General features: G+C 42.6%; 2 protein-coding genes across 3 annotated transcripts in view; both read left to right on the forward strand.

Moving 5' to 3' along the window:
- LOC142759129 (UBX domain-containing protein 2A-like) overlaps positions 1–19,017 on the forward strand; it is a 162,166-nt gene that overhangs the window by 11,977 nt on the left and 131,172 nt on the right. The gene's annotated exons all lie outside the window — the stretch shown is intronic.
- On the forward strand, positions 1,122–11,702 carry LOC142759128 (uncharacterized). Of its 2 annotated transcripts, none has more exons than XM_075861005.1 (2): positions 1,122–2,199; positions 10,235–11,702. In XM_075861005.1, exons 1-2 carry the CDS (start codon positions 1,212–1,214, stop codon positions 10,258–10,260), a joined length of 1,014 nt encoding a protein of 337 aa, XP_075717120.1. In that variant the 5' UTR covers positions 1,122–1,211; the 3' UTR covers positions 10,261–11,702. The 2 variants fall into 2 exon arrangements, 1 of the variants encoding a protein (XP_075717120.1); XR_012883079.1 differs by lacking the exon at positions 1,122–2,199 and adding an exon at positions 7,885–9,811 and having other exon boundaries at positions 10,235–11,700.

Consider the following 19,017-nt stretch of genomic DNA (forward strand, 5'->3'; position numbering starts at 1 on the left):
TCACTTTATTCTGCGGGGCGATACGATTACGGCGATACCAGATGTTTATAGTTTTTTTTTATGTCTTATGGCGTTTGCACAATAAAATACATTTTGTAAACTATAATTTATTTTTTGTGTTACCTTATTCTAAGAGCCATAACTGTTTTATTTTTCCATCAGGAAAGTCGTGCCAGGACTTATTTTTTGCGTAACGAACTGTAGTTTCGATCAGTACCATTTTTAGGTACATGCGACTTTTTGATCTCTTTTTATTCCATTTTTTGGGAGGTGAAGTGACCAAACAATTGTGATTGTGGTACGGTTTATTATTATTTTCTCTTACGGCGTTCACCGCGCGGGATAAATAACGACATCGTTTTGTAGTTCAGGCCGTTACGGACGCGGCGATACCAATTATGTATAGTTTATTTGTTTATTTATATATTTTTATTAATAATAAAGAACTGATAAGAGAAAAAGGGGGACTTTTACTTTTATTACTTTTAAATCTTTTATTTTCTTATTTTTACACAACTTTTTTTTACTTTTTTACACTTTTTTTACTTTGTCCCACTAGGGGACATGAGGGCAGGAGGCTCTGATCGCTATTCTAATACACTGCACTACATGCGTAGTGCAGTGTATTAGAGCTGTCAGCTGTTCGCTGACAGCAAGCATAGTGGGTCCTGATTTTGTCGGGACCCACTAGGCTTCCGTCGATGGCGTAGCCAGAGTCCATTGTTAGGATTCTGGTTGCCATAGTAGCCATCACGGCCCGCTATCGTGTAGCAGGCCGGCGATGGCAGCTTAACCCCTAAGAAGCCGCGATCGCTATTGAACGCGGCTTCTAAGGGGTTAATCGGCGGGGACCACCGCGATCGGTCCCTGCACACTAAGCTGTGATAGCCTGCTGTCGGAAACAGCAGTTATCACAGCTCAAACACGCGCCGGAATTAAATGGCGCCGTGTTTACTCAGGTCAGTAATAGTACTGACCTGAGCGCGAACGTTCTACTTAGCAGGACGTACTATTACTGACCTGAGCGCGAAGGGGTTAATATATCTGCCAGATCCAGCTGTATAGTCAGTGTGCAGCTCCTGCAGAGATAGTCACAGACAGGCAACTGCCTGCAGAAGAAATCATCAGTGTGTGTGACCCCACAGCATAGACCCTTCTAGCAAGCTAGCACCCCCACCTCTGTATTATCCACATCCTGTCTGTGAGGTGTCATGTCTGAAGAGAACATTGCACAGTCTTCTCAAGGTGAACCATACCTACAGTCAGAAGAAAGTATGGATCCTAGTCTGCAGTACAGTGAGAGAGCTAAACACTCTGCTAAGCCTACATGGAAGGTTACAGAGAATCTAGAAGGTGCAAAACATGAACTTTCTTCTGCTGTCTCAAACTTATGGCAAAGATTGCTGAGTCACATCTCCACCATCTCACAGCCTGCTCACAATGTTTCACCACTAGAGGGAGCTCTAGAACAGCTTTGTACAGCATATGAACATTATTCACTGAAAAGCCAGGAATATGTTGGCATTTTGAAGAAACTTAATACAAAGGATTCTTTAGAAGAATTTGAAAGCTTCCAGAAACTTAATTTGGAACGAGACAGCCTAGTATGCAAAATTAAGTCTAACACAGAGGCAAGAATCGCGCAATTACAGGAAACGTCGTCTCGCATTTCTAAGTCTACCAGTCGTTCAAAACTATCTTCTAAGTCAAGATCTTCAAAATATTCCACGCTCAGCGAACAGCTCATAAGAGCGCGGGCTGAAGCAGAGGCTACTAAAATACAGGCCGTCTTTGCGCAAAAGAAGGCAGATATGGAAGCCGATGCAGCGCGCCAAAAGGCAGATATGGAAGCCGATGCAGCGCGCCAAAAGGCAGATATGGAAGCCGATGCAGCGCGCCAAAAGGCAGATATGGAAGCCGATGCCGCGCGCCAAAAGGCGGAAATAGAAACTTTAAACAAACAATGCGAGCATGCCACAGCTATGGCAAGGTTAAAGGTTTTAGAAGAAGCTGCCAGGGGAAGTGAAAGAGACAGCATCAGTGTATGTGAAGTGGAGGTAGAAGATCCTCTTAAGCGCACAAGAGACTACGTACTAAGCCAAAACAGTGAACCTGTGATTGCTGCTAATGATCCTGACAGCGCAAATATTTCTCCAGAGCAACGGGGCACAGATTCTTCTGCAGCATTCTGCATCCAAGGTCAGTACAATGCATTACCAATTTGTCATCCTTACCTTTCTCCACATACCACATTGCACCAGAACCCTGCACCTCAGCAAGCTCATTACACAGACGCCCAGGTGCAATCCAATATGCTAGCAAGTCACCAGACTCCTGGCAACCACATAGTTCCAGTTCCATGTGTAGCTAAACCTATGGACTTTAAACTATCTCCTGGATTGAACGCCTGTGCAGACCCGTATTTCCCTATGTCTCTTAGCCAGAACACCGCAAATAATATTATCAGCACTACTCAGCCAGCAATACTCTGCCCAAAGTCAGAGAGAACTGACATGACAGAGTTCGCAAGATACATGGTTCGCCGCGAACTTACTAAAACCGGCCTCACAAGGTTCGACGACCAGCCTGAGAACTACAGGGGCTGGAAATGTGCCTTCAGAACCGTTATTAGTGACATTGGCATTACTGCTGCTGAAGAACTAGATCTGCTGATCAGGTGGCTCGGTCCACAGTCTACAGAACGTGTCAAGAGATTGAGATCTGTCCACATCGAGAATCCAACTGCAGGCCTCATCGCTGCTTGGGAGAGACTGGAACAAAGCTTTGGCAGTCCTGAAGCCATAGAGAATGCTCTGTTTAAACGGCTGCAAGGTTTTCCAAAAATATCTGGCAAAGACAATGAAAAATTCCAAGAGCTCAGCGACCTACTCTTAGAGCTCCTGCTGGCCGAGGCAGACCCACACCTACCTGGCCTCAGTTACCTAGACACAGCTCGTGGGGTAAACCCAATAGTTTCCAAGCTGCCGTACAATATTCAAGAAAGGTGGACTACACTTGGGTCGAGATACAAAAAAGAAAAGCAAGTCTCCTTTCCTCCATTTTCTTACTTCTGTGAATTTATCAGGAACATTGCAGAATCCAAGAATGACCCAAGCTTTACCTCCAGTGAGTCCAGTGGTCCTGGTTCACCCCATCCTAAGTACGACAGCCCACGTTCTAACTATAGAAACCACAGAGGTCCAGTGTCAGTGAAAAAGACTGATGTCCTTCCCACACCCTCATCAGCTCCAGACAAGTACAACCAAGGTGAAAAGATTGAAAATCCTAATCGCCTATGTCCTATTCATAAGAAGCCACATCCTCTCAAGAAATGCATTGGCTTCAGAAAGAAACCGCTCCAGGAACGCAAAGAGCTTCTAAAGAAATTTAGGGTATGTTACAGATGTTGTGCGTCTACTGAACATTTCGCTAAAGACTGTAAAACTACTATTAAATGCATAGAGTGCGGCTGCGAGGACCATGTGCAAGCGCTCCATCCATCTCTATTCAGTCCTGCACCACCTGCACATTCCACTCCTGCGATAAATCATGGCGGGGAGAATGCAGAGCAAGCAGCAAATCTTACTACTGTATCTTCTTCATGCACAGAAGTCTGCGGAGACGACCTTTGCGACAAGTCCTGCGCAAAGATATGTCTAGTCAACGTATACCCCAAGGGTCAACCGGAAAGGGCCGTAAAGGTGTATACCATCCTGGACGATCAGAGCAACCGTTCACTCGCAAGATCAGAACTCTTTGACCTCTTCAACTTAAAAGGAGATGCTTACCCTTACACCTTGGGTACTTGTAGTGGCATTACAGAGGTCTCCGGAAGAAGAGCCAGTGGACTTATAGTGGCTTCTCTCAACAATCAGGAGATACCCTTACCCACACTTGTTGAGTGCAACCAGATACCATCCAACAAAGATGAGATTCCTACGTCAGAGGCTGCTCTTCATCACACTCATCTAAGGGCTATAGCGAAAGAAATACCAGCCCTTGACAAGAGTGCAGAGATCCTACTTCTGCTCGGTAGAGACATTCTCAGGGTACATAAGGTACGCCAGCAAATCAACGGACCACATGATGCTCCGTTTGCCCAACGCCTTGATTTAGGTTGGGTTATCATAGGCAACGTCTGTATAGACAAGATGAAGAAGCCTACCAAGATTTCCTCATTTAAAACTCACATTTTGCCAAATGGTCGCAACACTTATTTTCAGCCATGCCCACACCATTACTGGGTGAAAGAGAAGCTGAACAACAGTAAGTGGCAGCTTGACCACCAAGATAATATGAACACATTCCTGTCCTGGGATGACAGTCTTGGAGCAACAGTGTTCAATTCTACAAGTGAAGACAATAAGTTGGCACTTGCAAGAGAGGATAAAGAATTTCTCAAGGTTATGGACAAAGAATTTGCTCAGGATGAGTCTAACAGCTGGGTAGCACCTTTGCCTTTCCGTTCCCCAAGACCAAAATTACCAAACATTCTACAGCAAGCAGTTTCGAGATTTTACTCTTTAAAACGCACCCTAAAGAGGAAACCAGAGATGGAAAAACATTTTGTAGACTTCATGCAAAATATATTTGATAGAGATCATGCAGAACCTGCACCACCACTAAAGGAAGGAGAAGAATGCTGGTACCTTCCATCCTTTGGCGTGTCTCACCCTTGCAAGCCTAATCAAATCAGAGTGGTGTTTGATTCCAGCGCTCAGCATGAAGGCGTTTCTCTAAACAACCTGCTCCTCACTGGGCCTAACCTAAACAACAACCTCATAGGAGTACACATCCGCTTCAGACAAGAACCTGTTGCAGTAATGGCTGACATCCAGCAAATGTTCCACTGCTTCATTGTCAAGGAAGACAACAGGAACTACCTCAGGTTTCTATGGCACAAAGACAATGATGTCAACAACAAGGTCACAGATTACCGGATGAAGGTACATGTCTTCGGCAACAGCCCCTCTCCTGCTGTAGCAATCTATGGATTGAGAAGGACAGCCCAGGAAGGTGAGAAGGGGTATGGATCTGATGCTCGTCAATTTGTTGAGAAGAACTTCTATGTAGATGATGGACTTAAATCCTTACCCACAAGTGAAGAGGCAATCGATCTCCTCACCAGAACGCAGGCAATGCTGTCTGTAGCAAATCTCAGACTTCACAAGATTATCTCTAACAGCCAGAAGGTAATGAATGCGTTCCCCTCTGAAGATCATGCAACCAACTTGAAAGACCTCGATCTTGGTTCTGATGTTCCTCCTATACAACGAAGCCTAGGTTTGCTGTGGGACATTAAAGGAATAGTGTCATCACAAATTATTTTTTTATATGTTAAAGATGTTAGTGCTTTATTAAAAACGTTTATATTCATTTGTGTGTTTGTGTTTTACTTTTTCTTATTTTTACACTTTTTCTTCCCTATGGGGGCTGCCATTTTTTGTTCCATTTCTGTCTGTGTCGATTAACGACACATACAGACATGGAATACGGCAGCCACAGTCCCATAGGGACTGTGAACGGCTCCCGTCCCATTGACTTCCGTGTACGGCGTCTGTGTGGGAACTGCGCATGCGCCGCTCCCACACAGTCCAATTCGAAATTGGCGCCGTCCGGCGCCATTTTCCTGTGGACCGGAAGTCGCGGCCGGACAGTAATATTACTACTTCCGGTCGCGGCTTCCGGATTTGTGCACTTGGACCAGCGGCTGCAAACGGAGCGGACGGGCCGGAGGGAGCCGCGGCGGCAGGAGCAGGTAAGAGCTTTCAATGTATGTTCGTGTTTGTGTGTTTACTACTGTATGTAAACCTACTACGCTGTGTGTTAGCTCAAAAAATGGCGACACACAGTGTAGGAGGTTACACCGTTCAAACCCCTCGTTTATCCCGGCACTAGCCAGGATAAAGGAGGGGGGATGCTGAGAGCTCACTAGAGCGAGGGCTTTTAACCCAATGTTGCAATGCTGCAATTTTGGGAACTAGCTCCATCTAGTGACCAAAAATGGGTAGTATTATAAATTAGAAATAATTTATAATATTTCCCGACTCGCAAAAAAAAATAAAAAAATTTGAACAATGTTTAATCACCCACACACTAAATGTTAAATTTTTTAAAAAAAAACATGTTTTTCTGGCAACACATTCCCTTTAAGCAAGACACATTCACCTTCCAAGTGTCAGCCAGTGACAAACCTTTTACCAAGCGAGGAGTTTTATCTGTTGTGAACAGCATCTATGATCCTCTTGGCTTCATAGCCCCCGTCACCATTCAAGGCAAGAAATTGCTGAGACAGTTTACCACCGAGAACATAGACTGGGATACTTCTCTTCAAAACCACAAAAAAAGGCCATACTTACTAGGTAGGTGGGTGGGTGAAAACCCGTTCCCATCAGGACGCAGACGGGTCAAAGAATGCTGCAGAAGGAGTGTGCATTAAATAGTGATAGCCCCTCCCACTAGTCTTGAGGGGAGTGGCGAACTAAGTGCTCAAAGGTGTGCGCTAAATGAGTGTCAGTGTAGTGCTAGGGTGTGAATGGATGGTAAAAAATAAATATGTATGTATGAAAGTGTCAGAACTGTGTAATACTGTAATAAAAATAAATAAATAAATAAATAAGTAAATGTGATGAATAGAGGTCAGTGCTGTGAATAGTACATGGGGTGTCAGTACTATGTGTAATACGTGGAGGGATAATGTGCTGGTCGTCAGGCATGGTGTATCTTGCCGAATAACAGCCTATTTGTAACGCCGCTAGTGTTAGCTAAAGCGGGCTGCTCTGCATTCCAAACCAAACGCCAGCACATCATGCCCTCCCAGCATATAAGACCCGGCTGCGTCCTGAAAAAAGTGTAGTATACGTAGTAAGAAATATCCATGAAACATGGGGTATTAGTTGTTAATTTGGCCAAAATACGCAAAGCTCGCAACCCAACGTCAAGGGTCCCCAGTGCCTTGCGAGTCCCTAACCAGAACTGGGACACTTCTCTGCCTATTGAGAAACAACAAAGGTGGAAGATATGGAAGGAGTCTCTGAAAATATTAGAACAACTCCAAGTCTCACGTTGTTACGTTCCCAGCTCTCTTTCAGCTGCCATCAGAAGAGAAATACACATTTTCTCTGATGCGTCTATCGAAGCCATAGCTGCAGTAGCCTATCTGAGAATCCCAGGAACCAACAAGCCTCACTGTGGATTTGTCCTGGGTAAGGCCAAACTAACCACAAAACCCGCACACTCTGTGCCAAGACTTGAGCTTTGTGCAGCTGTGCTAGCAGTAGAGATTGCTGAAGTTATTAAAAACGAAATGGACATTGCAATTGATTGATTTGCTTTCTACACAGATAGTAAAGTTGTGCTTGGTTATATATACAACCAAACAAAACAATTCTATGTATATGTCAGCAACAGAGTAGAACGCATTAGAAGTTTTTCTACTCCTGGGCAGTGGCAGTACATCTCCACTGACCTTAACCCAGCTGATCGTGGAACAAGACCTGAACCGGCAGCAGGCTTATGTGACATGTGGTTGTCACCTCCAAGATTCTTGTATGAGGATCCCTGTTTAATTCCTACCAACACCACCTATGAGATGGTGGATCCCGAGTCTGACAAGGAAATCAGGCCTACAAATACCACGCTCTTCACTTCTGTAATTCCAAAATTGAAGCTGAAGTCACATCGCTTTGAGCGCTTCTCAAATTGGTCATCTATTGTGCGAGCTGTTGCTCACCTAATTCATATCGCTCACTGCTTTGCTAAGGACACATCAGAGTGTCATGGCTGGCATATCTGTAAAGAACACCCTACTGTCGCAGACATCGAACATGCTGAAGAAGTCATTACCCGTTGTGTGCAACAAGAAGTATACAGTCAGGAGATTGACAATATTACAAAGGGTATCAATCTTTCCAAGAGCAGTGCACTCTTTGAACTGAATCCAGTGCTTGATCATCACAAATTGCTGAGAGTGGGCGGCCGTATAGTGAGATCTGATCTAAGTAGCAAGGAACAAAATCCTGTCATTATACCAGGTCGGCATCATATTGCTACACTATTGGTCCGACACCATCATGAAAGAGTGCAGCACCAAGGCAGACAGTTTACGGAAGGTGCCATCAGGTCAGCCGGCTTGTGGATCGTAGGGATGAAGAGATGCATCTCCTCCGTGCTCCATAAATGTGTCAAGTGTCATAAGTTAAGAGGAAGACACCATCAACAACAAATGGCAAATCTCCCAGCAGACCGGCTAAGTACGGAACCGCCCTTTACTCATGTTGGGGTGGATGTCTTTGGCCCATGGTCAGTTGTTACACGAAGGACCCGTGGTGGAGTCGCAAACAGCAAACGGTGGGCTGTGCTGTTTACATGTCTCAGCATCCGAGCAGTACACATTGAAGTGATTGAGTCTATGGATTCTTCTTGCTTCATCAATGCCCTCCGAAGATTCTTCTCTATCCGAGGACCCGTCAAGCAACTGAGGTCTGACTGCGGCACTAACTTCGTGGGAGCCAGCAAAGAACTGCAGTTAGACAATTTCTTGTCTAACAATGGGTGCACATGGGTGTTTAACCCTCCACATTCGTCTCACATGGGAGGATCATGGGAACGCATGATTGGAATTGCACGCAAAATCCTTGACTCCATGTTGCTGGATCACAAGTCTTTGCTTACTCATGAGATCTTGGTCACCTTTCTTGCAGAGGTGTCCGCCATAATCAATGCAAGGCCACTAGTCCCAGTATCCTCGGACCCTGATTCCCCAGTTATTCTTACCCCGGCTACGCTTCTTACCCAGAAGATCGGGACTGCTGCAATCCCTCCGGGAATCTTTGACCACAGCGACATTTACCGACGCCAATGGAAACAGGTACAATACCTGTCCAACGTGTTCTGGCACCGCTGGAAGACAGAGTATTTGCACATACTTCAAAGCCATCACAAATGGCAGACGTCGAGACCTAACCTCCAGGAAGGTGACCTCGTTCTTCTAAAGGATAAGGAAGCCCATCGCAATGAATGGCCAATGGGTCTTGTTACCAAGGTTATGCCTAGTGATGATGGATAGACTCGAAAGGTAGAGGTCAAGGTGACCAAAGGAGGCTCAGTGCGAGTTTTCTTCCGCCCAATCACTGAACTAGTTCTTCTTCTTCCAAAGAAAGAAGGCACATAAAGGACACAGCCCCCAGCTGGCTGCTAGCTGTGTTATATTTGGAACACCTTACCATTTGGAATATACAGTGGGTTGGTGGAAGTGTTGGCAAGTTGCGGCTTCCCCAATCCGAAGATGGGTTTTTTACTTGGAACTTGTACAAGCGGATACCTACTGTTGCGGACTATCGGCAACAGACTTGGACTATAACTATTGTCATTGTTTGCATGTTCTTTTTGTCTTTCAGGTTCCAGGATCCACTACTGGACATTATTCAAGGACATTCTTTCAAGTTTGATTTTATTGTGAAATCTAAAGATTTCAGACGGGGAGTGTCATGTCCCTCGACTTAGGTTTCTATTCACTGTCATGTTATGTTATATGCTCCTATTGCAGTTGCTTTGCTTTATTTAGTTTGTCCCTGCTATCTCCCTGTAGCTAGGCTCTGAGATAATAGCTCCTCCCTTCTTTCTGTGCCTAGTTGTCTTTCCTCATGGTTCCCTTACTGTGTGGTCATCTCCTGCTCAACTCTGGCAAAATATCATCTTTTCACCTGCTGGTTTGTGTACATTACAAGTATTTCAGCCTGAAAATAAACTTCTCTGGAAACTTCCCACGTGCCTCTTCAGCTGAGTTGACGCTATCTGACAGTGTCTTGGTGTGAGTACCGGTTCAATACAGACATATACAGTGAGATTGTCTCAAGGGCCCTACAACTTACAGCCTGGTCATGGAGTCAGAATACACACAGCTGGGGACCAGTGTGGCATCTGGCTGTAGCAGTACTAGATCTGTCCAGCAGGGGGCCTAGATAGATAGATATATATATTAATATTTTTTTTACCATGTTATCTACATGATTTATATATAAAACAAAGTAGCAATTTTTGAAACTTGCCCTCCATATTACTTGTTGGGCTTTTAAATATCTTCACTCCGAGCATGTGTGGACATAAAGCAAGGTTTACAAGGAAACGAACGCCCAATATTGTAACTTGTAGTTTCAGTAATAAGTGTCCTTTTATATGCATATGACATGTCAGTTACTGATTTCTTGTACATACCTCTCCTTTCTTTCTTCAGGATCAGCGATATCAGGAATTTTGTAGAGCGCATCCCTTGTAAATCAGAGAAGATCCCCTTCACGCTGGCGACCTCCTTCCCGTTGCGGGACCTTTTGGATGAGACGGTCACCATTCAGGAAGCTCGGCTGCAGAATGCCGTCCTGGTGCAGAGACTGCAGAAAACCACACCACTGTTCAGGGACGTCTAGTCCAGACCGCATCAGCAGCGGGGACTACGGAATACTGAGGATCATGCGATTTAGTGCTTGGGTTTTATTTTGTGATATCTGAGGATCACTGTGAATAGACGGTGTACATATCCACTGACTTACAGGCTAGTATTGGCTGCACGGTCCTATCCATGGCCATATGTGCAGTCATGGCTACTTTGCTGCGCCTTCTGCGCTGCTTTACACGTTGCGGTCCTGTATTGCTGTCTACAGGGTGCACTTACTTATACAACCGCTCATACTCCTCAGGTTTCTTCTGCAGGCCTTTCTGCTATGGATGGCTTTACAATATTCTGTTTGGCAATAAGTCGATTATTAATGTTTGTTTAGAGCACCACTGGCACGTTCCCTGCGAGAGCGTGTAAGATTAATGGTTGTTTATAGAGGCGGTACAACACAGCTCCGAAAATGTCACTTTTACCTCTTAACTACACAGCGGTATTATACGTTATAGGATTTGAGATCACGGTTATCATGTATATTTGTCTGGAATAGAAGATAGTAGATTTAAAAGCCACAAAACCACCGTTTTGTTTCTATAGACACCCTGGTCTTATTTCTGTCTCGTTCTTTATTCGATATATTATCATTCTTTTTCAGACATTTGTTGTTTGCTTTAAGTCAAAAAGTGATCAAATGGGGTTTGACCCTCACCAATAGCGAGAATGAGCATGCCACAGTCCCCATCTTCTGCCGGATAGCTGGCTGCACTTGTGCACCCCCAACTTGATAGAATTGGGTGAAACTATGGGGGTGGGGGGTGTAATTTCATCATTGGGTGGATTTAGAAGCTTCAATTCAATAGTGACCGCCTATGGATCCCAACATCTGATTGACAAGAATTTAAGGATTGGGAGAACCCTTTTTAAATTAGGTTATTGACGCAGGTGTTCTTCTCACGTTCCATTATGATGTATAGTAGTATCATGATAAAGTCATTTCCCTTCCTTTTTCCTTCAGGGCGTTTGATATAAGGTATAAAGAAAACTCTTTTTCTGCTGAGCACAATCGGCATTACTCCAGCTCACCAGCAGGGGGCCTGCACCACTCTACATATGAACAGTAACAGTGCCCTCTGCTGACGGAGCTCATGTCTTTTATTTAGCATGCTGTCTTGGATTGCAGTGCGTTTTTAGCTAATTGTAATATTTTTAAGTTCTGTTTTTATAAATTAAACATTTTAAGCTACTGCTGTCTTGGTCTGTTTTACTTCTGCCGTTTGGTCATAGGTCTGATCCATAGATGTAATTTGGTCCTAAATAGCTTGTGCATGTCTGAAGGATTCACCGGACGCCAAAGGTCATACCACATTATTTAAATTTGGATGACCAATATTAATAAGGACTCGCGGTAAAGATGACCGGTCAGCTCAGACCTAGCGAGTTGCGCTGAATGTATTTTGCCGTGTTCACCATATTCACGGACTCATGAATTGGATAAATCTCTCACACAAGTGTAACATTGGGGATAACTGCAGTGACTCATGAAAGCATACCATATTGTTCCGGAACAAATCTTACTGACTTCCTGGCGATCATATGATCGTTCACTACTACCGGGGCCAATACAGACCGTGCCTCTCTTTGAAAACACAGAAATGAAAACTACTACAGCCTTCTCTCTAGGGTCCCCATCAGTCCGACTGCCAGGCACCCTACATTCAGCTGCCTGATATTTTGGGCAGCCAGCTTAAACCTGCGGTTCACTAGTTAAGTCTTTGTATATGCAGGGAATTTTGCAAAAAAAGCAAATAAAAGCCCAGCCCAGCTCTGGCCACTATGAAGATATATAAGAAATGAATCATCCAAGGAAGTTTGAACTAAAAAAAGCGCACGAGAGCGAGATGCGTGCGAGCGAGACTGTCCGGATCATGAATTACTGCAATACATTAGTATTGCAGTATATCATGCAAGTGATTCAATGATCGGTGGTTCAAGTCCTCTAGGGGGACTAAAATAAGTTAAATAGCATTAGTTGTTGTATTTTGTTTTTTGTGAAATAAAAAAATAAAATAAAAATATCTGTTATAATATTCTCATGGTATACTGAATGACTGATGAGCTCCTCACTGTGCCCTTTTTAAAGAATTAGAATATCATTAAAAAGTTAATTTTATTTCAGTAATTCAATTCAAAAATTGAAACTCCATATATTCTATAGATTCATTACACACAGAGGGATCTATTTCCAGCATTGTTTTTTCTTTTAATGTTGATGATTATGGGAACAGTTCATGAAAACCCAAAATTTAGTCTGTCAGAAAATTAGAATATTATATAATCCCAATTTGAAAAATAACTTCATACCAAAATGTTGTCCTACTGAGAACTATGTCCAAATGGAAATAAACATCTAGTCAAAAACAAAGACCAACATCCCTCTTTGATCAGATGCATTGGAAACTTTGATGCATGCTCACCTCTTGTATCGAATATATTGCGAAATCACTGGCCCATTCTGCAGGCAGATCCCGACCTATCTGAGGTAATCTCTAATAGCCCAAGTATAACGTATCGACGTGGCAAGAACCTCCGAGAATATCTTACGCACAGCCACTATACAACAATATCTACTCCTCGTCAAACATGGCTTCCATCACCTGCCACAGGATCATACCCCTGTGGCAAATGTTCCTTCTGCCCCTACATGTTAAAAAACAAAATTTTCAAAAACCCAGTAGACGATAAACAATATACTATAAGGCAATTTATAAACTGCCAGAGTAGCGGTGTTATATATGCCGCCATTTGTCCATGTCCAAAACTCTACATCGGCAAGACCGTCCAACAACTAAGAAGAAGGATCTCAAAGCACATCAGTACAATAAACACACAAGAAGATACACCCCTCTCGAGGCACATTAGATACTTCCATCAAGGAAATAGTAACACTCTCAAATTCTGGGGTATTGCACAAGTAAAACTGGGTCCAAGATCTGGAAACCTAGACAAAAAATTATTACAAGAAGAGGCACGCTGGATACACAGACTTAATTCTCTCAGTCCCAATGGTCTCAATGAGGGTTTCACATTTGCTGCTTTCCTGTAGCTTATCCATAACCTATTCAGAATTTTCTCCATAGCTTTCCCCTATCAATTTCTCCATACATCCACTTACCTATACTACCACAGTCACTAGTACCAATTCCACACACATTTACCCTAACTATTACCTATTAACTAAAAGGATGCTATACAGGACTTCTAAAAAAACACAAAAAACATACAATTATCAATATATATCAGCATACTCAACAAGCAGTTTTGACAACAGACTCACAACGCACCGCCGTTGTACAATTTAAAATAGGACATCTTTCCTCTCCCTCTATACATGTCATCACCATGGACACCGATGCCAACACTTCAACTACCACTACTGTTTGTGGATGTATATATACATCTAAACAGTTACTCAAACAGTGCAACTATATTAGGATGAGAAACTATGACATAGTAGTCAATACCTCACACGCCGGCACATACGGCGCATATTCTGGCTCTCTTTAGAAAATACACCTGCCACATAGTAATTCAATCATATGTGGGTAAATATAGATGTGACTTACAGTAACAACATCACAGCAGGCAAATCTAAATTTAGATGACAATATGTAATGCGACTGTACATACAGCGCATCTATCTGCTGCGGTATTCTCTGATGACAGCAGTGGTCTCAATAAAGGCCATATCTCACTGTCATCCCAACAAATATATATACATCTAGATGTAACTACTTCTAAATCTAGGATCTACAGTGAATGCCAGTAAACGTAGACACAGCTGATAGGATGCAGTGCATCTAAACACAGAGCACATTTACTCCTTTTTTCTCTCTCGTCTATTACGGCATCTTTAGTGATAATAGTGGTTCCCCTTAACATCATAATTCTATGTCCGGATCTAACTAAGGCACGCAAGCGTCGCTACTTAGAGTCTGATCTAAACAATGACATCTCTGTCTGTATCACAGACATATATATATCCATGGAACCAATGACCTATTTTATCAGACAATTCCATTGCTTGATAAAAAACTAAGATTTCGCCGGCAACATAGAATGCACCTGCATATACAATGTATCGTATCAGTTTTGGGCATCACCACCAGGTCCCCTGTGAATAACGATCTCCAGAAAGCCATAATTTCTATTACCTGATTCTATTACCTGATTCAACTGTAGTGCGCATGCACTAAGTATTCCACATGTCCGGAACAACGGCCTCTACATATGATAGGCCGATCTCTGTGCCAGTCAAACACAGAGTAGGCTCGTCCCGGTTCACAATCTCTATTGGTTGTTTCAGGGTGATGACACACCATGAAAGAGGTGTCTCCTCACTATATAAGGAAGAGGAAATCAAACGCGCGAGTAATAGCCCTGAAATTATCCCCTGAAGACGCTGCTGAAGCAGTGAAACATGTCGGGGGGGCTAGCGTTTCTTTTTTAAAATCATTGCTGGTCTAACAAATAAACTCTATCACTGTGTCATACTAGAGGCTGCCCGAGCAGTCTGCAGCTGCCGTCCATGCCTGACACACTGAGATCCTAACATACATCAGATCTCCAACGTTAGATTAACCAGCTCTGAGGAAAAATTTTAATTGACACAAACTATTGTACAACCATTTACCTTATGCACTGCAACTTGTTTCCAATTTGTTTCTAATTTAAACATTAAAAGTTATATTTTAATTAATTCTATAGCAGTTGGGAAACTTGGGACTTTCTTGTGCCTTGCACATTTATTTGTTCGTTCATTAAAATTATCCCTGCCAGCTGCTAGGGTCTCTACCAATTTTTCTAATCAATGTTGGGTTAATTACCCTTTATCCTTGACCCCACTATACCTGTACCATTCTAATCAAACAATCTTCAGGGAAACTCTAGGGAAATTTCAGAAACCTCATAGGGGCATGGCGAGTTTTCTCTCCAAGAAACTCAATCCAGACGATCTATCATCTGAGGCAGCACTGGTATTTTCCACAGATAACATACCGTTGCACAAGTGCGACGTACAAACAGCATTTAGGGATATACAAAAAACTTACAAACAATATGTCCGCTCATGCTGGGAAATCACCAGTCTAGAAACTTACATACAGCAGAAAATTGTTTATAGAGGGCTACGCATAAACATTACCCCTAACTCATACCGCAACGACAGTACTTTCACTCAGGGTTGGGAACAGCTACTGACTGAAAGTTCCCTACGCATGTTACACTACCTGCTTGACTTTGAAAAAAGAGATTTTGGCAAAATCAGTGCACAATTAGAAAAAGAAATCAGTGATATACAAACATTCAACACTGAGCCAGATTTTGCGGACTGCGAAACCAGACTACAAAAAAACATAGAACATCTTCAAAAAGAAATCAAGGAAAGAAAACACCGCAAATACATAAGGGACCGTAGAGACTTCGATACTGGCCAAGCATACACCTATCGCACTCGCAATCCTCCTCCTCAGAACCGTACCTATAGACCTGAAGATTTCTCTGAATCAGACATCTCTGGTCCTGATGAACCAAAACAACCCTCAGCCGATAATAGATTAGGAGCTAAACGCAAAATCAAAACTAATAAATACAATCCTTCCAAGAGAACATACACAATTCCAAACAAAAGCAACACAACATGCTCTGGCCAAGGTGGACAACAAACGATCACCTCTATGCCCTTCTCAGTGTCCTCCTATACACGCTCTGCATCTACATCCAAAACAACAAACATGCCATCAACATCAAATATACCAACAACTCCATTCCCAACAGAGACCAATGTGGAAGCCATAGGGAGAAGCACTATCGCAGCAACGAATACGGGCTCATTTCTAACAGGCCCCCCAAATGCGTTTCCTTTTTTAGGAATAAATCAAAATCCATGGAACCAAACAAAATAACCAAAGAAGGCAACCAAACTCCTGATGACTTACAAATCTGCAATCTATCATCTGTCCAGTTAAGTCCACACCAAAAAACACTTCTAAGTAAGGGATTATCTTATACCCCCACCTTTGCATTCGATGAGTTTACTTGGACAAAAGATATCCATCTCTTTGCAAGAAAATTAGCTTTACACAAACATTTTAAAACTAACACCAATACTCACCAACTTGACTATACTGAGCTGAGAACTTTGCAGGCTCTGGAAGATCTAGAAAAAGAAAATGAATATAGAGTTAATACAGCCACAGGTCCCTTCTCATCATTAAGACCAAAATCACACATGACTCCTCCCTTCACGCAGTTTGCACATATTGATATTTTTGTTAGGCTGGTTAGTGCAGAACTCAAAAAACTTAAAATACACAACCATGGAACTAAGAACAATCTAAATCAAAAGGAACAGATCGCCTTAGAAACATTATGCAAAAACAACGAAATCGTACTAAAATCATCTGATAAAGGCGGTAATATTGTCATCCAAAATAGAGACGATTACACATCCATGGTGTACAGACTACTAAACGATACAGCAACTTACACAATCTTAGAGAGGAATCCCACTGAACCCTTTCTTTTGGAACTGGATCTCCTCCTCAATGAGGCAAAGACCAAAGAACTAATTACGCAGGACGAATATAAATTTATGTTTAATGCTAAACCAACACTATCAACGTTCTACGCAGTACCTAAGATCCATAAAAATACCAGGCCTATCCCCGGTAGACCCATCGTATCGGGTAATGACAATTTAACTCAGGGAATTAGTATATACGTTGATGAGATTCTATCTCCTTTCGTCAGAGCCTTACCATCCTTCCTTAGAGACACCAAAGACACTCTCACCAGAATTCAAGAGATCAATGTCTCCACCACTACACTAATAGCCACGATAGATGTAGAATCACTCTACACTAATATAACACACGAGCTTGGTTTAAAAGCAGTTCAGCACTTTCTGAACACAAAAGGAACACAGTTTCACGCACATAATAACTTCACTATTTCTCTTCTCCAATTTCTTCTCACGCACAATTATTTTCTCTTTAATGGTAAATTTTACCACCAACTAAAAGGAACAGCCATGGGCACAGTCTGCGCACCCACATACGCCAACTTATTTCTGGGGTGGTGGGAAGACACAATAATTTTCAATGAAGACTTACTTTCCTACACGAGGCACATTTTATTTTGGGGCAGGTATATAGATGATATACTAGTTTTTTGGGATGGTGACAAGACACTTTTTCTTAATTTTATGGACATTATCAATAACAACACTATAGGAATGCACTTCACTCACCAAATACACACAAATCAAATTAATTTTTTGGACCTTCAGATCTCCTTGGACTCTGGTGGGAGTGTCCATACTGACATTTATCGTAAGGAAACAGCCACAAATAGCTTCCTTCACTGGGGGAGCTTTCATCCACCGGCCCTAAAAAAAGGGATACCAATAGGACAATACCTTAGGGCAAGGCGAAACTGCTCTGACGAACCAACTTTTCAAAAAGAATGTGATACCCTCTTTCAAAAATGTATGGCTCGAGGATACCCCAAAAAGACCTTACATAGGGCATACGCTAGAGCTAGAGCAGTCTCGAGAGACGAACTCCTATTTGGAAATAAACATCTAGTCAAAAACAAAGACCAACATCCCTCTTTGATCAGATGCATTGGAAACTTTGATGCATGCTCACCTCTTGTATCGAATATATTGCGAAATCACTGGCCCATTCTGCAGGCAGATCCCGACCTATCTGAGGTAATCTCTAATAGCCCAAGTATAACGTATCGACGTGGCAAGAACCTCCGAGAATATCTTACGCACAGCCACTATACAACAATATCTACTCCTCGTCAAACATGGCTTCCATCACCTGCCACAGGATCATACCCCTGTGGCAAATGTTCCTTCTGCCCCTACATGTTAAAAAACAAAATTTTCAAAAACCCAGTAGACGATAAACAATATACTATAAGGCAATTTATAAACTGCCAGAGTAGCGGTGTTATATATGCCGCCATTTGTCCATGTCCAAAACTCTACATCGGCAAGACCGTCCAACAACTAAGAAGAAGGATCTCAAAGCACATCAGTACAATAAACACACAAGAAGATACACCCCTCTCGAGGCACATTAGATACTTCCATCAAGGAAATAGTAACACTCTCAAATTCTGGGGTATTGCACAAGTAAAACTGGGTCCAAGATCTGGAAACCTAGACAAAAAATTCTTACAAGAAGAGGCACGCTGGATACACAGACTTAATTCTCTCAGTCCCAATGGTCTCAATGAGGGTTTCACATTTGCTGCTTTCCTGTAGCTTATCCATAACCTATTCAGAATTTTCTCCATAGCTTTCCCCTATCAATTTCTCCATACATCCACTTACCTATACTACCACAGTCACTAGTACCAATTCCACACACATTTACCCTAACTATTACCTATTAACTAAAAGGATGCTATACAGGACTTCTAAAAAAACACAAAAAACATACAATTATCAATATATATCAGCATACTCAACAAGCAGTTTTGACAACAGACTCACAACGCACCGCCGTTGTACAATTTAAAATAGGACATCTTTCCTCTCCCTCTATACATGTCAT

This window comes from Rhinoderma darwinii, chromosome 4 (genome assembly GCF_050947455.1).
Source record: "Rhinoderma darwinii isolate aRhiDar2 chromosome 4, aRhiDar2.hap1, whole genome shotgun sequence".
Lineage (NCBI taxonomy): Eukaryota > Metazoa > Chordata > Amphibia > Anura > Rhinodermatidae > Rhinoderma > Rhinoderma darwinii.

Bases quoted from the DNA above. Each gene is read 5' to 3' on its own strand.
- LOC142759128 (XM_075861005.1), top strand. From the start codon at position 1,212: ATGTCTGAAGAGAACATTGCACAGTCTTCTCAAGGTGAACCATACCTA. The intron at 2,200-10,234 runs GTCAGTACAATG...TTCTTTCTTCAG, and splicing joins TGCAGCATTCTGCATCCAAG to GATCAGCGATATCAGGAATT.